Source organism: Anthonomus grandis, chromosome 12 (genome assembly GCF_022605725.1).
Source record: "Anthonomus grandis grandis chromosome 12, icAntGran1.3, whole genome shotgun sequence".
NCBI classification, from domain to species: Eukaryota; Metazoa; Arthropoda; class Insecta; order Coleoptera; family Curculionidae; genus Anthonomus; species Anthonomus grandis.
The window spans coordinates 28,208,139-28,225,036 of NC_065557.1; the positions used below are offsets into that span (position 1 = coordinate 28,208,139).

The 16,898-nt window shown below is 32.2% G+C and overlaps 1 protein-coding gene across 2 annotated transcripts in view; it reads right to left on the minus strand.

The window, feature by feature from the left end:
• LOC126743431 (alkaline phosphatase-like) overlaps nucleotides 1-16,898 on the minus strand; it is a 653,262-nt gene that overhangs the window by 499,345 nt on the left and 137,019 nt on the right. Inside the window, exons 1-2 of one of the 2 annotated variants that reach the window (XM_050450532.1) lie at nucleotides 7,382-7,613; nucleotides 7,055-7,275 (exon numbers count right to left, since the gene is read on the minus strand). In XM_050450532.1, the coding sequence (XP_050306489.1) occupies nucleotides 7,055-7,154 (100 nt within the window). In that variant the 5' untranslated portion in view covers nucleotides 7,155-7,275; nucleotides 7,382-7,613. Of the gene's footprint in view, nucleotides 1-7,054; nucleotides 7,276-7,381; nucleotides 7,614-16,898 lie in introns of those variants that run through there. The other variant, XM_050450531.1, reaches the window with a different exon arrangement.

Consider the following 16,898-nt stretch of genomic DNA (forward strand, 5'->3'; position numbering starts at 1 on the left):
AACGTCATAAATAACATGTTGACTTAACAAACAAAATAAATTTAAGCATGAAGATAAGCTATCATTATGTATATTATAAATTGCGCACATTTTAAAATAAAAAAAGACCTTAGCATATCATAGTCTGCTTATATGGATTAACTTGCTTAACCTGTTTAGGTTTAACTGCCATTAAATATGTGGGAGGGTGCAACCGCAAATGCTGTCCTCGCATTTTCCACACCGACAGATACAAAGCAGCTCTGATTTATTTTGCGCCCAACGTAAAAACTTTTACTGTGAATAGGAACGGGCTTAAATGCCATATAAAATAGCTTTCTGCAAGATTAAAATTACTGAAATTTAACGATTTTTCCGAATGATTAAATTTTTAATCTTTAAAACAAAATTCGATTAAATTTTTAATCTTTAGAACAAAATTCCAATTTCGATTTCTAGTAATAAAAAAGTTATAAAACGACGCTTTATATTCTGATGCAAAAACTAAACTACGAATAGTTAATGCATATAATATAATAAAAAATCAATAACTAAGCAATAATTTTGTTTATGTTTGGATAAAATTTACCAAAATAGATGAAAAAACTAATGAAACGTAAAAGTTCTGTAAAAATAATAATTAATAATTACTAAAAATTTATTTAAGTTGCTTGGTGGGCTAATGAAAATAAAATAATTGAAAATTATGTTAAGCTAACTTATATCAACGTTTTAAGAATTTTTATTGTTTAGGATTCTTAGACATGTAATAAATAACCCTACGAAAGAATGCTATTTTAAAAATTTCTGAGCTAGCAAGATCGATTCAAGATTCCAAACCTAGGCTAGCTAGATTATTTTTAGCAAGCCTCAGAATTTAAATACATCCTCGTCAGAATAATAAAAACTTAAATTTCATCAAGAAGTAAGTTAAGCTTTTCAAGGTTTCAGAGTTCTTAAAGGTAATATGATATGCTTTAAAAGCTCTCATGGACGGTAGGCATGACATCGGTCTTAAGTTTTCATTAAAAATTTTGATTTTAGTTGAACTGCGTTTCATAAAAATATCTCTGCTTTGGTAGTGTTGACACGCGTCATGGTGTCTACGCACGCCTGTTGAGGACATTTTATGTAGTGGCAGGTTGTCCTCTTAAATGGCAATCTATAAACGTCATTTAAACTAATTTTTTTAATACGTGTATTAGCGAAGTTTTCTTTTAGTATTAGACTCTCATTGGTGAATTTAAATTTTTTCCAATCATAGAATCAAAAAAGGATTTTACCTAAACTAGACCTTTTTGTGAGACTTTACTGATTTTATAATGTTACAAAGGACTATAAAGTGTTATATGATGCATCTAAATAGTCCTTAGGCTTAAAAGTATGAAAATCAATATATTATTTTATTTAAGGCATTAAATGATATTAATTATTTTAATATTGTATATTTTCATCCGCTTTATGCAATAATTTTAGTTTTGGTATGCGACATAAATGTATTTAGAAAACAGTCGTTTATTTTTTTAATCATTTAAAGTAAGAGCAAGATAATCAATACTAACTAGTAAAATTTGTCCTATAGTTGGAACCTTTGGTGTGATGCTCAAATTACGAGACAGTTTTACCACTAACGACAACTCTTTATTTTTAATCTCGAAACGTGTTTCGCTAACGATTTAAGCATCTTCGGGAGAAGAATGAAACTCAACTAAAACTACTTACAGATCTCTTTATGTATAAATAAAAATATAAATATAAATAAATCCTAAACACTAACTAAACTATACAGGATGGTCCATTTAACTTGGGACATCGCAATATCTCGAAAACTAAACGTGTATTTAGAAAATGTTTTTGTGAAGTTTGAATGGTTTTCAGGGGGCCATAAAATGACGTCATTGGTTTGACCTTGAGTGGACGTCTTCAAGGTCAAATGAAGGTCAACTTCACTTTTTTGCATAGAAACCTCTATTTTTTTAATAGTATCTGATTTAGCGTTAAAAAATAAGTAACTTTCATCTGACAACTTTTAACATGCGATCTTTCCTTTTCAAGATAATAATTCTTGATTCTTTTACGAATTTTTTCCTTGACAATGACATTAAAAACAGGAATAGCTTTGGTTCAGCAATTCTTCAATATTGTTGTGACAAGGTATTGTTGATCAATGATGCAAGTTGTTATGATGCGAAAATTTTATATAGTGAACAGATCTCACGTGTTTATCCCAGGTATTTCAGGCGATTGTAAACAAATACTGATAAATAAAGTAAATTAGAGCTTATTTTGGTTCACAGTATTCGTTCAGTTATCAAGTATTTGACTATTTTGTTGAGTGACTATGGAATGCCTAACAATAAATGAAAAAGTTGAAATGGTCCTCTATGGTCAATCTGAACGGAATATTAATAGAGCCATTGAACTGTATACCATGCGATATCCTCAACGGCGACTTTCATCGCGAGCATTATTTTATCGTGTAGTGAACCACTTTATAGAAGATGGAAGTGTGAGAACGATAAATCGATCACGAAAGAGAAGCATTACCAGTCAAAATAATGAAATTGCCGTCTTAACTGCAGTTAACCCATAATCCTGGAGTCAGCTCACGATCAATTTCTTCTGCTTTTAGAATCGCCAAAACAAGTGTTCTGAGAGTTTTAAAAAGCCACAAGTTTCATCAGTATCACTTGTCGTGACATCAAGAGCTTCACGGGAATGATTTCTAAAATCGAGTGTTGTTTTGTGAATGGGCCCAAAATCAGTTGCATGAAAATAACAATTTCTTTCTGCGCGTCTTATTCACCGATGAAGCTTCATTTACAAACTATGGTGTAGTTAACATGCATTATTGAGTAGTTGAAAATCCCAGGTGGTTTCGACCGATAGAATATCAGCGGCCATGGTCTGTGGATGTCTGGTGTGGCATCATCAATGATAAAGTCATAGGACCTTATTTTACTGAGGGTGTCCTTACAGGCCAAGAATACCGTAATTTTTTGCTGGAGATTCTATCAGTATTTTTGGAAGATGTGTGTTTTGAAGTGAGACTAAATATGTGGTACCAGCATGATGGTTGTCCTGCACATTATTCACACGTTGCGCGCCAAGTGTGGGATCGTGACTTCAATGGACGTTGGATAGGTCGCGGTGGAGCAGTCCACTGGCCGCCACGGTCACCTGATTTGACGCCCTTAGATTTTTTTCTATGGAGTTATTTGAAGGAGATCGTATATCGCGATACACCAACGACTTCCGAAAATATGAAGCTACGAATCACGGAGGTTTGCGGGCAGATAACTCCACAGATGCTACACTCTGTTCATCGATCGTTTAGAAGGCGAGTCGAAAAATGTATAGAGGTGGAAGGTCAACACTTTATGAACATTTATTGAAATAATTTTCTGACATTTTTTGTTTTCAGGGCAAATGTCATTGTCAAGGAAAAAATTCATAAAAGAATCAAGAATTAATATGTTGAAAAGGAGAGGTCGCATGTAAAAAAGTGTCAGATGAAAGTTACTTATTTTTTAACGCTAAATCAGATACTATTAAAAAAAATAGAGGTTTCTATGCGAATAAGTGAAGTTGACCTTCATTCGACCTTGAAGGCGTCCACTCAAGATCAAACCAATGACAATCATTTTATCGCCCCCTGTAAACCATTCAAAGTTCATATCAAACATTTTCTAAATACATGTTTAATTTTCGAGATATTGCGATGTCTCAAGTTAAATGGACCACCCTGTATAATTGACTATAAGAAATTCTTAACAGAGATAAAGGTCCAATTCCTTATAGTCAATTATATAGTTTAGTGCTTAAGTGATTTATTTCACCATGCTTTATTGCTTTTTCCGCTCTATTAGTTAGATCATTCGTATATAAGGAGATCTGTAAGAAGTTTTAGTTAAGTTTTAATCTTCCCCGGAAGAGGCTTACATCATTAGCAAAACATGTGTCGAGATTAAAAATAAAGAGTTTTGGTTAGTGGTAAAACTGTCTCGTAATTTAACCAGTAATAGGTTAGTAACATTTTTTAGATTTCTTTTACAAAAATACTTTCCCACATAGGGGGGAGGTAGGTACAGTGAGATGGTCGAAACATTGAGATAAACTCTGTAGAGCTTCGTACGTTCGATATTTTCCGGTCAAACTAAAAGAACACACCTATGGTCACCTTAAATCAAAGCAAACAAGAAACGGTTAAGATTCAACAAGAACATTTTCAGTTATCGCTGATCAGTCGAAGAAAGCGCGTCGGAGTAATTTTACCGTATCCACGTGACTGGTGTTTTTGCGGAAACCAAACTTTTTTAAACAAGGTAAATTATTTTATGTAAAAGGGAAACCATTTTACAAAACAATTACATTAAAATAAGTGATTATATTTACAGGTCCTTTGCAAAATATCTTCTCTTACAGATAGAAAATGCCACGAAAAAACAAAACCAATCGACAAAAAGGCCGATTCTCTGAAGACCAGATAAGGCAGGCTATCGAATTAGTTCAAGGAGGCACTTCTATACGTCAAGCTGCACAAATGAAATGACAATCTTTCCAAACGGTCCATAGATATGTAAAAAAAAATTCACCAAGACGAAAACATTCATTTATGTCCTAATTACAAGATGAAACAAATATTTACTGTCGAACAGGAGAACGCCTTGAGCGAATATATAATCAACTGTTCCAAAATGTTTTATGGTCTGTCAAGAGACGATACCCGAAGATTGTCATATGAAGCTGCAGTTTATAATAATATAGTCGTTCCAGCAAACTGGCATGCATCAAAAAGTGCTTCACTTGACTGGATAAAAGGATTTTAGAAGCGTCATTCCGAATTGTCTCTTCGGACCCTAGAAGGTTGTAGTCTTTCAAGGACAACCAGTTTCAATAGATTTAACGTTGACATTTTTTTCACAATACTTGAAACTGTTTTAAAGCGTTTTCCGGTGTTTGGAGATGGTAGTTGTATCTATAATTTAGATGAGACAGGAACCGTTACCGTTTAAAAGTCCCAAAAAGTGTTTGCACAAAGGGGTATACGACAGGTTAGTAAGACCACAAGTGCCGAACGTAGGACGCTCGTTACAATCTGTTGCATTGTTGGAGCATCGAGATCAGCTATTCCTCCTGCTATGGTATTCCCGAGAGTGCACTTTAAAGACTCTATGATAAATGGGGCGCCCAACGGAACTTTAGGTCTGGCTTCGAAAACAGGTTGGATGAATACGGAGTGCTTTGTGCAGGTTGTTAAACATTTCATTAATCAAAGTCATTTATCGATTGAAACAATTGATTTCTGTAAAAATAATGGTGTCACGATCCTAACTATACCGCCGCACTGCACTAATAAGTTACAGCCATTGTACGTAGGCTTACTAAAACCATTTCAAACTTTTTTTTTCGCGGCATGGATGATGAACCATCCCGGTCAGACATTTACAATTTATAACGTAGCTGCGTGTGTGGGCATAGCATAACCACGAGCCGTGACGCCCATTACATCACAAGTGCTTTTCGTAAACCCGGAATATTTCCATTCGATCGGCATATTTTTACAGAAGAAGATTTTTTGTCGAGTTCTGTGACGGATAGGCCGCTTATTACAGATGAAGCTACTCCTGAAAATACAGATGAACCTCCAGTTGTAGAAAATGCAGGTCCAAGTAACAGTGATACCGCCACGAAAACTTTTGTTAGCCCAAGTGTTTTCAAAGGTTATCCTAAAACTCCGCCAAGAAAATCAGGCGAGAGCAACAAAAAACGCAAAGGAAAGACGATTGCTACCGATACCCCGGAGAAAATGGAACTAATTAAATCTAGAGGAAAAACACCAAAAGAAAAAAAGTAAAAAAGCGCGTATTAGATAGCGATTCTGATGAACAAGATGAAAATGAAATGGAATTACAGGATTCTAGCGGAGGAAAAGATTATATTGGTAAAGATCCCGAGCCCCCAATTAGTACCAAATATCTTGATCGCTGTCCTAATATCGGGGAATATGTGCTTGTTGAATTTAACTTTAAGCAAAAACCATGCTATATGGGCAAAGTCCTATCTCAAATAAAATTTGAGATAAACTTTGATAGTCTTAACCTAAAATGATAATAAGTGTTGCATCTCAGTGTTCCAACATGGATAGGTACAGTGAGACATCTGGTATTTTTTAGTTTTAATTTTTTTGAGATGTTACCTTTAGTTTTCGTCAAAAAACAATATCGTTTTTCAGTTCTTATTTATATGCCAAATGCAGAGGTAAAATTAATGCTTAAAATAGCATTTAATAAAAAAGGTATTAATATTAAAAGTTTTGCGTCTCAGTGTTCCTACCTCTCCCCTACAGATGTCATCACAAAGGTATTGACTTAAGTTCATACAAGCTTTTAATTAGGAAATTTCGGTACATCATATATAATACGTAGTGAGGGTGAAATTTTATATTTAATTTAAATTTGCATTAAAAAATACTCTATTATCTATATCTATAAGCCATCTGTCAACTTTATTTTAGTGAAATAGTTTTTAATTAAAAAATATCCGTGTTTTCTTCTTGATAGTATTGGTCGTCTTATAATCGTTTCATAAAACTCGATGACCGAAAATAAAACCATTTGTTTTCTTCCAATACAATATGTCAGTGCCAGTAACCAGCAATCTCTAATAAACAAAGTGTGCTTTACATCTACCAAGTATGCTTTATTTTGCAACTTAAAACCGAAGGCTACTAGACAAATATTTGTAAGTGATATTTTGTGGTAGAACCAATATTTGTTTTCAATTTTGCATGGAAATAAATAATTTTATAAATAAAATTCTCTGCTTAATCTTTATATAAAAATTAAAATATATAGATCTAAAAATTATGTTAGCAAAGTATATTTATCCTAGAATTCCATTAAGTTTGCCAGAGTTGTTCTAGTCCATTAAATACGGGCAGAAAATTAGGACACACCATCCGTTGTCTTTAGTTAAACTTAATTTTCTTTAATTAACTTCTTGTTAACTTATACCTGTTGTACCTTAAATTATTTATGGTAAGCTAATTATATTAAAATATTTAAAAACTTACCTTGGACTTTCTCGTGTTTCGTATTTTTTGTAACTGAAACTCCGTTTACAACGAAAATAATTAAAATAAAAATAAAAATAAACCGAAATGGTAAGCGCATTGTTTTTATACGTATAACTCCTTATTCTGTCAACTTCACATAATTCTGGTTCCCTGGATTATTATTTATAATTTCCATTTGTATCTAACCAATGTAAGTTTTATTCGAGCGCTGGGTCAATCTGTAAAACAGAAAATAAGATGTTAATATAAATAGCAAATATTTTAAAATAAAAGTTATTTATAAATAGGTTATTTACAGTGTGTCCAAATAGTCTGGAAAAATACCTTTTACAACCCAACACAACCCAACCAATGTACTATCGTGCCGAAAAAGAACTGGGACAGCAAAATCTGCCAAATCTCTTGGTCTATTAGAATAATATATTTTGATTCTGCAGTTTAGCGGCTTTTGTTAAAACTAACGAAAAATGGTCGGGTTTTTTGCAAAATGGGTGGATTTGGATATATATTTTTCATATATCCAAATCTACCGCATCTAAGAGTGGCGGAAAGCCAAATTTTATCACGAAGAGGGTGTTATCACGCACTAAATCACTCACTATGGGACATGAATAGAATAACGTCATTAGAATAACCCTGTATTCGATTAGTTTTGACAACAAATAGGTGACAACTGAGTTGAGGTTTGGTGTGGTGTTGCCAGTTCTGTCGTCTACTGCGTTTTGTCACTCTGCAGCTTCAGCCTGGTCCCCAGTGTGGCTGACTTATGAGTGCCTTCTCTAAAGTGGCGAATTTACTCTATATTTTTTAGTCACATGAAATGTTAGGTATTATGCGTAAAATAAATTCACAAAAACTGTTTTTACATTTTCTTGTAACTAAATCTCTTATTTTCGTGCAACAAACATACCGAAGACACCCATAATGTATTATTATTTTGGTAATTTTTAGATTTTGGTCCGAATTAAAAATAATATGATTCCGCAGTTTAGCGGCTTTTGTCAAATTTGGGGTATTTTCACCCAACCCAACCCAACCCAACCCATCCCATCCCCTAACGAACCTCCCAACGGGGAGCTTTGGGAGGTTCAGAGGGACACCCAAGAGTTCATCAACACGGGAAGCGTAAGCTCCCCATTGGATGTTGATGGAATGAGAGGGGATGGGATGGGTTGGTTGGGTTGGGTTGGGTTGGTTGGGTTGGGTTGGTTCTTAAATTGCTCAAGCACCGCTCATAAAATTTTGCATATTTTTACAATTTTTTTTAAATGGCCTAATTTTACCCAAAAAAAATTAAAAGTGGCGGATTGATACGATATAATTCGCCGCGAATATGTAAATTTTGATAGAACTTAAAAAAAAGAAATTTTAAAAATGATATACTCCTAAAAATAAATTTTCAATTTAAACAAATTTGTGTTTATTACATGTAATTGACATTTTAAGTGATATGTAATGAAACTAGTGTATAATGTTATGATTATACACTAGTTTCATTCATCATTTTTTATATATTATAATAATGAATGAGAGAGACATAAAAAATACAGAGTGAATTCTCCACTTTAGAGAAAGCCAGACTGGAGACAAGGCTTCAGCTGCAGAGTGACAAAACGCAACAAAACTGGCAACACCACACCTAACATCAACTCAATTGTCACCTATTTGTTGACAAAACTAATGGTATACAAGGTTATTCTAATGATTAATCGCGTGCTATAGTGAGTGATTTAGTGCGTGATAACACCCTCTTCGTGATAAAATTTGGCTTTCCGCCACTCTTAGTGAAAAATACATATCGAAATCTACCAACTTTGCAAAAAACCCGACCATTTTTCGTTAGTTTTGACAAAAGCCGCTAAACTGCAGAATTACCATAATGTCAAAGTTAATTTAATTTTGTGACAGCCGCGTCAACAAAATCGTTCTTTTAAAATACCTGCATTATCTCATTAACAAAAAGCAATAATACACACTCGTTTGATGAATGGAAGAAGAATCGCAGAAGAATTGGGCATTAGTAAAAATACTGTTTCCTTAGCTAAGGCAAAAATTGCAGAATATGGAGCTATTGTAAGAAATCCAGGTTCCGGTCGACAAATGTATAAAGTAAAATTTAGGCCTAGAAATCAGAATGAATTACGCCTAAAAATAGATGACGCATGGGACCAAATAACCGAAGAATTTACCATAAACTTAATTTTAAGTATACTACGATGCTTGCAAGCTGTAATTGATAACGACGGTGCGCTTACTAAGTATTAATAATTTTTTATTCCACATTATCAAAAAAAAAAATTAGTTACTTTTGGTTTATTTATAAAATGCGTTCCAAATAAAAATAAATATCAAAAAATAAAAATGTTTTGTATCAATATTATTATTTAAATATGTAATTATTAAGACTCCCAAAATTTTTAATGCGTAAATATTCATACCATACCCAAGAAATACGATTTACTATAATAGACTAGGAGACAATTCCCTACCTAAATTTTAATGTCCAAGTTTTTTTTCGGCACGATGATGGTACATAAGTTTTATTCGAGCGCTGGGTCAATATGTAAAACAAAAAATAGGATGGTAATATAAATGGCAAATATTTCAAAGTAAAAGTTATTTATAAATAAGTTATATACAGTGTGTCCAACTAGTCTGAAAAAATACCTTTTATATGTAAATGAATTACCTCGTTGAAAAATGCTCGGACCTCAATTCTCTTATTTTATTTTTATTTTTTTTGGATTCTACAATAAATTCATAGAATTCAGACAATTCATTGAATCATTCAAGGACATTTCATGTATAACATCCTATATCAATTTTGAACTGTGTTTGAAATATTAACAATTAAAAATGAACATTTTTAAACAAATTTCCAAGCTTTAAAATATAAATTATTTAATGGTCAGTACTTTTTTGTGTCACAGGTGGCAGGTGGGACACTTTGACTTTGATTAATAGATTTGACGTCTTCGCTAAGTTCAATAATATCTGAAATCGCTTAAAGGAATGAAAAAAAATTACATTAATAATGTTAAGAGAACATAAAGATCGTGTTATACCATACGAAAAGGTCGCTAATTGATTTATTGCTTTATTTTCAAATCGAAATCAAACTACTTTATCAACTGCTCAGAAAATAGTAAAGAGGTTCGCGGCAACTGGCACCATTAAATAAAGGACTAGATTTGGTTGGCCAAAATCCTCCACAAATGATAAAAGAAGTTTAGAACTTGTACAATGTTTCGTTGAAAATCCTCAAGTTTATTGCGAAAACCCGTTCAAGAAATTGGCATGCCTAAGACATCGATTAAAATAATTTTAAGAGAAAATAAATTCCGACCCATAAACTTTACTTGCAAGACCTTTTGGAACCGAATTAGAGGGTCGAATTTTCTAAAACAATTATGGCAGAACTAGACCAAGATCAGAACTTACTAAATAACATTGTGTTTTCGGATAAAGCTACGTTTATGCTTCATGGCATTCTAAACCGCCAAAAATTACAGGCACTGGTTCGATGAAAATCAATATTGAATGCGGGAAGTGCGTACCCAGTATCCCCAAAATGTGTGGGCTGCTATATTTGAAATCCACATAATTGGCCCGTACTTTATTGAGGGAAACCTGATTTCCGTAATATAAACGTAACTTTCCGAGAAATACTTGAAAACCTTTAGATGGATAGACAGGGAGGTGCCATAGAATGGCCATCTAAACTAAAGTCAAACGTTAGAGGCGAGGCGTCAAAACAACGATCACTGCGTGATATGCGCTGACAGGCACAAATGCTCCATTGCTATTGGTCAAGTTGCCCACGAGACGGCCAACTGCTGGGTCCTCGATATTGGCTCTTTAAATCAGGGCCGCACTGGCCCTGCGGCAACATCCCGTATATTTGCTGCAACACGCACCACGCGCTTATTTCGATGTCCTTCTCTATCTTATTGTACGCTGCGGCGGATTCGTGGCGGATGCATTTTTCCGGGTAGCAGCGCGCAGATATCGTCGATATCGATAACGAATTTTATTGACGTTCGTCGTTTATATTATTTCACATTTTCGTCCTTGTGTATCTTATTGCCGTGGTCGGTCTTTTGAATCGTTCTTGCGTGTGGTGTTTAAGTATTGTTAATAAATTTATATTCATTATTTTTTGATTAAAAAAATTATGTTGAACATTTAAAATGTCCAGTACGGAGTCTGAAGCAGAGTTGGGGACATTGGGACCGCCAGAGAAGAGACTGAAAAAGGGCCACTTCAGTGCGGACACCAAACAACTTATTTTAAATGTTTTTAAAAGGGAAACAATAGATAATCCAGCAGTGGTTTTGTGTGACATTTATAACAAAGTGGCTGAGAGAACGGAGGTTGGAAGCAGAAGTGTGCAGCATATAGTGGCAGAATACAAAAAAGCCGGCGTAGTTTCAGAGCCAAGAAAACCAGGTAAAACCACCACCATATTTGAAAAGTTGTCGGATATGGAGAAAAATATAATCAGAAGAAAAGTCCATGGTTTTTTCTTCCGAAATGAACTACCGACTGTGGAAAAAGTTTTAAGGGTGGTAAATGAGGACAATGATTTACCTGATTTTAAAAGGACAACGTTTTTTAAAATTTTAAAAAAATTAAATTTTAAATATGCAAAAAGGAAAAGAAATAGTTTTCTAATGGACCGGGACGATATTAAATGTTGGAGAAGGGAGTATTTGACAAAAATAAAAGCGTATAGAAGGGAAAATCGCAAAATTTATTTTTTGGATGAAACGTGGTTGAATGCGGGACATACCAAATCCAAAGTGTGGACAGATACTGCAGTAACCTCTTCTCGCCAAGCCTTTCTTGAAGGTCTGTCTACAGGCTTAAAAAATCCTTCAGGTAAAAAACCTTTTGTATTTTTTTTTTTTACATTTAAGTATAATGATAAGAAATTATTTAACAATATATACTTACATTACTTGTATGTGGTCCACGGAATATAAAGTAATGTTTCATTTGACCTTAGAGGGTGCATTTATTTAAAAAAAAAACTTTTTAACTGAACAATTATTTTTCCGATTTATGATTCATTCAGAAGAATTTATTATTTTTTGCTATTTTTGTTTTTAAATGACCTAATCAACAATTCCTATAACATTTAAAAGATATAACTTGAAATACCTTTAAAAAAAACTATAAAGTACAGAGACAAGTTCATGGTACCTATTTACCTTAAAAAAAGTTTTTTTTTTATTATGAAAATTCCATAAATAAATTATATGAGCAAAAAAAGTAATATGTTTTTAGGAAAAGGACAGAGGCTGATTATTTGTCACATCGGCAGTGAAGATGGATTTATTCTTGGTGGTCTTTGGGTATTTCAATAAAAAAAAACTGGGGATTACCATGAAGAAATGGACGGTCCGTCGATGTTTGTTGAATCATCCTCATTAATCCATCAATATTTACTTTTAATCTATAAAAACGCTAAAATTAATAAAAAACTAATAGAATATAATATCTAAATTCAATACTAAAATAATATAAAATCAATTTTTAAATATTATTTCAAAAAAAAATTAAAAATTCATATTTATGGGCTGATTTCGACCCTGGCTACGTCAACTGTCTGAGGCGTCCCTTTAAATATCACGTGCGGATGACGTGTTTTGACGCTTCGCCTCTAACGTTTGAATATCGTTTAGGTCCCTATATCTCTCCCCTTTAGACTATTTTTTTTGGGGTCATTTAAAAATACAGTATTTGTCACTAAAACTGAAAATATCGAGGACTTAAAACAACGCATAATAAATTAAACTGACCAAATTATACAAGAAATAATTCGAAAAGTTAATGACAAATTTTATTTCAAACTTGCGTATTGTCAGAAAGTGCAAGGAAAGCATCTTGAACATTTAATTAAATAGTTTTGCTTTGTACCAAAGTTTCTCCTCAATACCTTTATTAAAAAAGGGCGTTATTTGCTTGCCATTTTTAAGCCAGATTTTTGTTTAATTTAAGCTTTAGTTAAATTTTAAGTTATTATTAAACAATAGCTTACAAAAAACTAAGATAAGAAAGCGCAACTTGATTGTAGGGTTCTAAGTAAAAAAAAGTTTAAGGTATTTATATTCTTCGTTTGTGAATACAAGAGCGCTAAATAAATGTCCAGAGAAAAATTTGATTAGGTTTACTATTATTGATGTTACCTTTTATTTTTATACCATCGCTTCAGGGTTACTGCAAAAATGTGGTGATGCTAAGGTATTACGAATATTATCCATATACCTGGTGGTGCGTCGCCGAGCGCAACATAGGAAATCCCATGTAAATTTTAAGGCGGTCAATTATTGGCTTCCCTGTATGATAACTTTTGATAAAAAATGTATAATAACTTTTTGAAGAGAGCAATCTGGCAAGCCCTCGAGCAAAGTTTAAAAAAATTTTATTAAGCGAATCTTTAATTATTCAATTAAAATGATCAAATTTTCGGTTCAGGTAAGACCAAACGGGCACCAGTAAAATGAATATTGTCACTGACGTAAGGAAAAGTGTCAATAAATCAGTGACAGTCGATATTTGAAAACAAGTATGAATTATTCAATCGACGAAAAAATAGCCATTATTAAGCGGCATTATGCGGGAAACAGTTTTAGAGCAGTATCTGTAATGTTTTCAGATACTACATCAACCATAAACATTTCTTGTATTGTCGGCTGTACGTTAGATTTGACAAAGCCTTATAACAAATTGTTTGCTGGTGGCTGGTGTCTGGTTTTACCTGAACCGAAAATTTGGTAATTTTGCAATTACATTTAATTGAATAATTCAAGATTCGCTTATTAAATATTTTTTTAAACTTTGCACGAGAGTTTGCCAGATTGGTCTTTTTAAAAAAATTATCTTAAATTTTTTCTGTAAAATGTACAGGAAAGCCAATAATTGACTCAAAATTTACATGGCATTTCCTATGTGCCGCTCAGCGACGGACCACCCGGTATACCAAGTTCTTATAATTGTATGGGTAAGATATTACTCTTTGGAAAGCTAAAGATGCATTCTTCAAACTAAAAAGCAACCGACAAAATTCAAAGTATCTTGACTTTGTGGAAAATGCAGTCTTAATGATGTCATGTGAACCTATCTCAATTTAATGGAAACCATTTGCTAAATCTAAAGTAGTACAATCTTGGTTTATTACAGGGGTTATTTATCATCTACTCTGCGCTCAGTTTAAAAAATAAATCTATTAATTTGTTAATATAGCAAGATTATTACTAAGTAAACAGTGATTTATTGCTTAAAAATCCATCTGCGGTAGAGTGTTATCAGTAAAGAAGAAGCAATTGCAAATAAAATGCAGCTAACTTCATTTATATAATGCCCAATAGTATATGCAATTTTAAATAATTAATATTATAGATCAAAGAACATTATACATAAAAAACACTTAAAAAAATTGCGCGGAACTAAATGCTTCAATATTAATTGATACTATTAGACATACTCATACCATACAGGCGCACCTGGGATCTATGTCCGATAGCAAGCCAAAGTTTATTCAAGCGATGAGCATTGCAACCAATTAAATGACCAAAGCAGTTTAGTTAGGCAGTAAAACTATTAAAAAAAACTAAATAAACAAAATAGATTGTGCTGAGTAATAATGTTGGAATCAATATATTTTTTGGCAAGAGCTTGATTTTTTCTCATTCAAGTAGAAGTAAACAATTATACTTAACGATTGTATTTCTGCTTGTCTTCTCCAAGAAAAGGCAACCAGAAAACCAAAAAAAAGAAGACATTTGAAAAAGTTCATAAAGGACCACGAACAGGAGATACCATATTTGTGTAATAAGATATGTAATGATTTCGGTTATAGAGGAAGTCTACAGCATCTATATTAAGCAATATATATATAAAAGCTAAGCTACCTGTGTGACACAACCTTAACTTGAGTCAATCGAATTTTAAAACTGATATATTTGTAGCATCTAATATTACTAATTAATATATTAAAATATAAATTAGTTAAGTGATCAATATCTTCTTTTATATAAATTTGTTGAGCAAGTTTTTTTAATTTTATAAACATAATAAATAGATTTTTTTGTGCGATTTTTTAAGAAATGATTAAAAGAAATTTAAAAAGAAAAAAGTAAAAGGATTTATTATTTATTGATGCTCTGTTTTTGAAAGTCTGATTTAAATCAAGTCTTAAGAGTAATTAGTCTGCCTAATCAAATTTGATAAGAAATGTCTATAGTGTATAGGATTCTTTTATAATAGTATCTTTATACTTCATTTATTTTTGTCAATAATATGATGCTTTTATTTTTTACTTTTTATATTTTTAACAATATTTATTTTTTGGCTAAGAAGTGCCATAAGCTTGAATTTTAAAAACTGTTTAAAAATGATGGTTAGTTACACCAATCCATTTTATTTTTTCTTCTAATAATAAGATTTCAACAAATGAAATGTTGTGTATGTGTGTGTTTTTCGTTTCTAAGTAAGTTGTAGAATTATTAAATAAAAAGTCAAAATTTCTATTGTATTACCTGGTATACAAGTAATACGGCCTTCGACTTTTTATAGAAGAGAACATGGAAAAGTACATTGCTAATGTAAGTTTTTAAAGCTTATCTTAATATTTAGGAAGATAGGTTACAACGATCTTGAATTTAATCGAATTTTTCTATTAAGGTTTTAATGGTAATGTCTTTTGATTTGATAGATATTAAAGGGTCTTAATTTTTACGTATGTATCCTGTTGTGAGATCAGCTCGAACCCTACCAACATATTTGTTCTTATTATGATAACTGCATGATCTGTCTGCTTTAAAATTATTTTTTTGTGTTAAAAACTTAGAACATTGAAAGGCTAAAATTAGCAATACCATGGAACTATGGGTCCTTTGCTTGCAACATGATAAATGCCTATGTGGGAATGGCAAAAAAACACACTATATAATATTATAAAAATTTGTCACTTAGTTTGACAGGCGCAAACCAATTCTACTCAACTCTCATTTTTTTTCATAATATATAATTTATTTTCGTAAATAAGATACTCTATCAAGAAGTAAACATTTAATTGCAACCACATCGCAACGCCGCTCGATCGCATTGCTGATTTTATGGACACAACTAATCTTTACTAGTGACGTCGTCAAAAGATATTTACATGATAAATATTTATTATTAATAGATTATGCTTTACAGCAAAAACAATGTTACCGTTTATGAAATCTTTATGCGTTTTTTTAACGTGCTTCATTAAAGTAAAGGTAGGTACTTATCTAATAAAACGCGTTTTTATGAAAATTAAATATTCTATAATTATTGTAGATTTCTTAAAAAGTGTATACTATACTACGTTTGTAACGACGTTTGGCTCTTGATATGATGTTATGACAATATCGGTATTTAGTTGTGAAAAGATCAGCATAAATCGCCTTTTTCCCATGGTGCGGCATAAACAGCACAAGTTTTTACTATCGTACAGTTCACAAAAACAATCAAATGCGTCTTTTTCCAACCAAAAACTAACTAAGCAAAAACAGATCTTCACAAATCCCGAAAGTAAACACAAAGTTGTTTGTCAAGATTTTTTTGATTGTCAAGTTGCCAATTCAAATTTTTCAGATACGGTTTTAGGAATAAGAATGTAAATAATTTTTCTTTTGCTTTGAAAATGTTATTTTTGTGCTTAGAATATTAGAATAACATATTTCTTAGGTTAAAAGGTACTTATTTGTCTAAAATATTTGCTATAGAGCTTTAAGGAATAATATTTTTTATTTCTTAGGTTTCATCATAGTTTTCGACATATTTAATTTTCTCTGTTTTTCTTCAA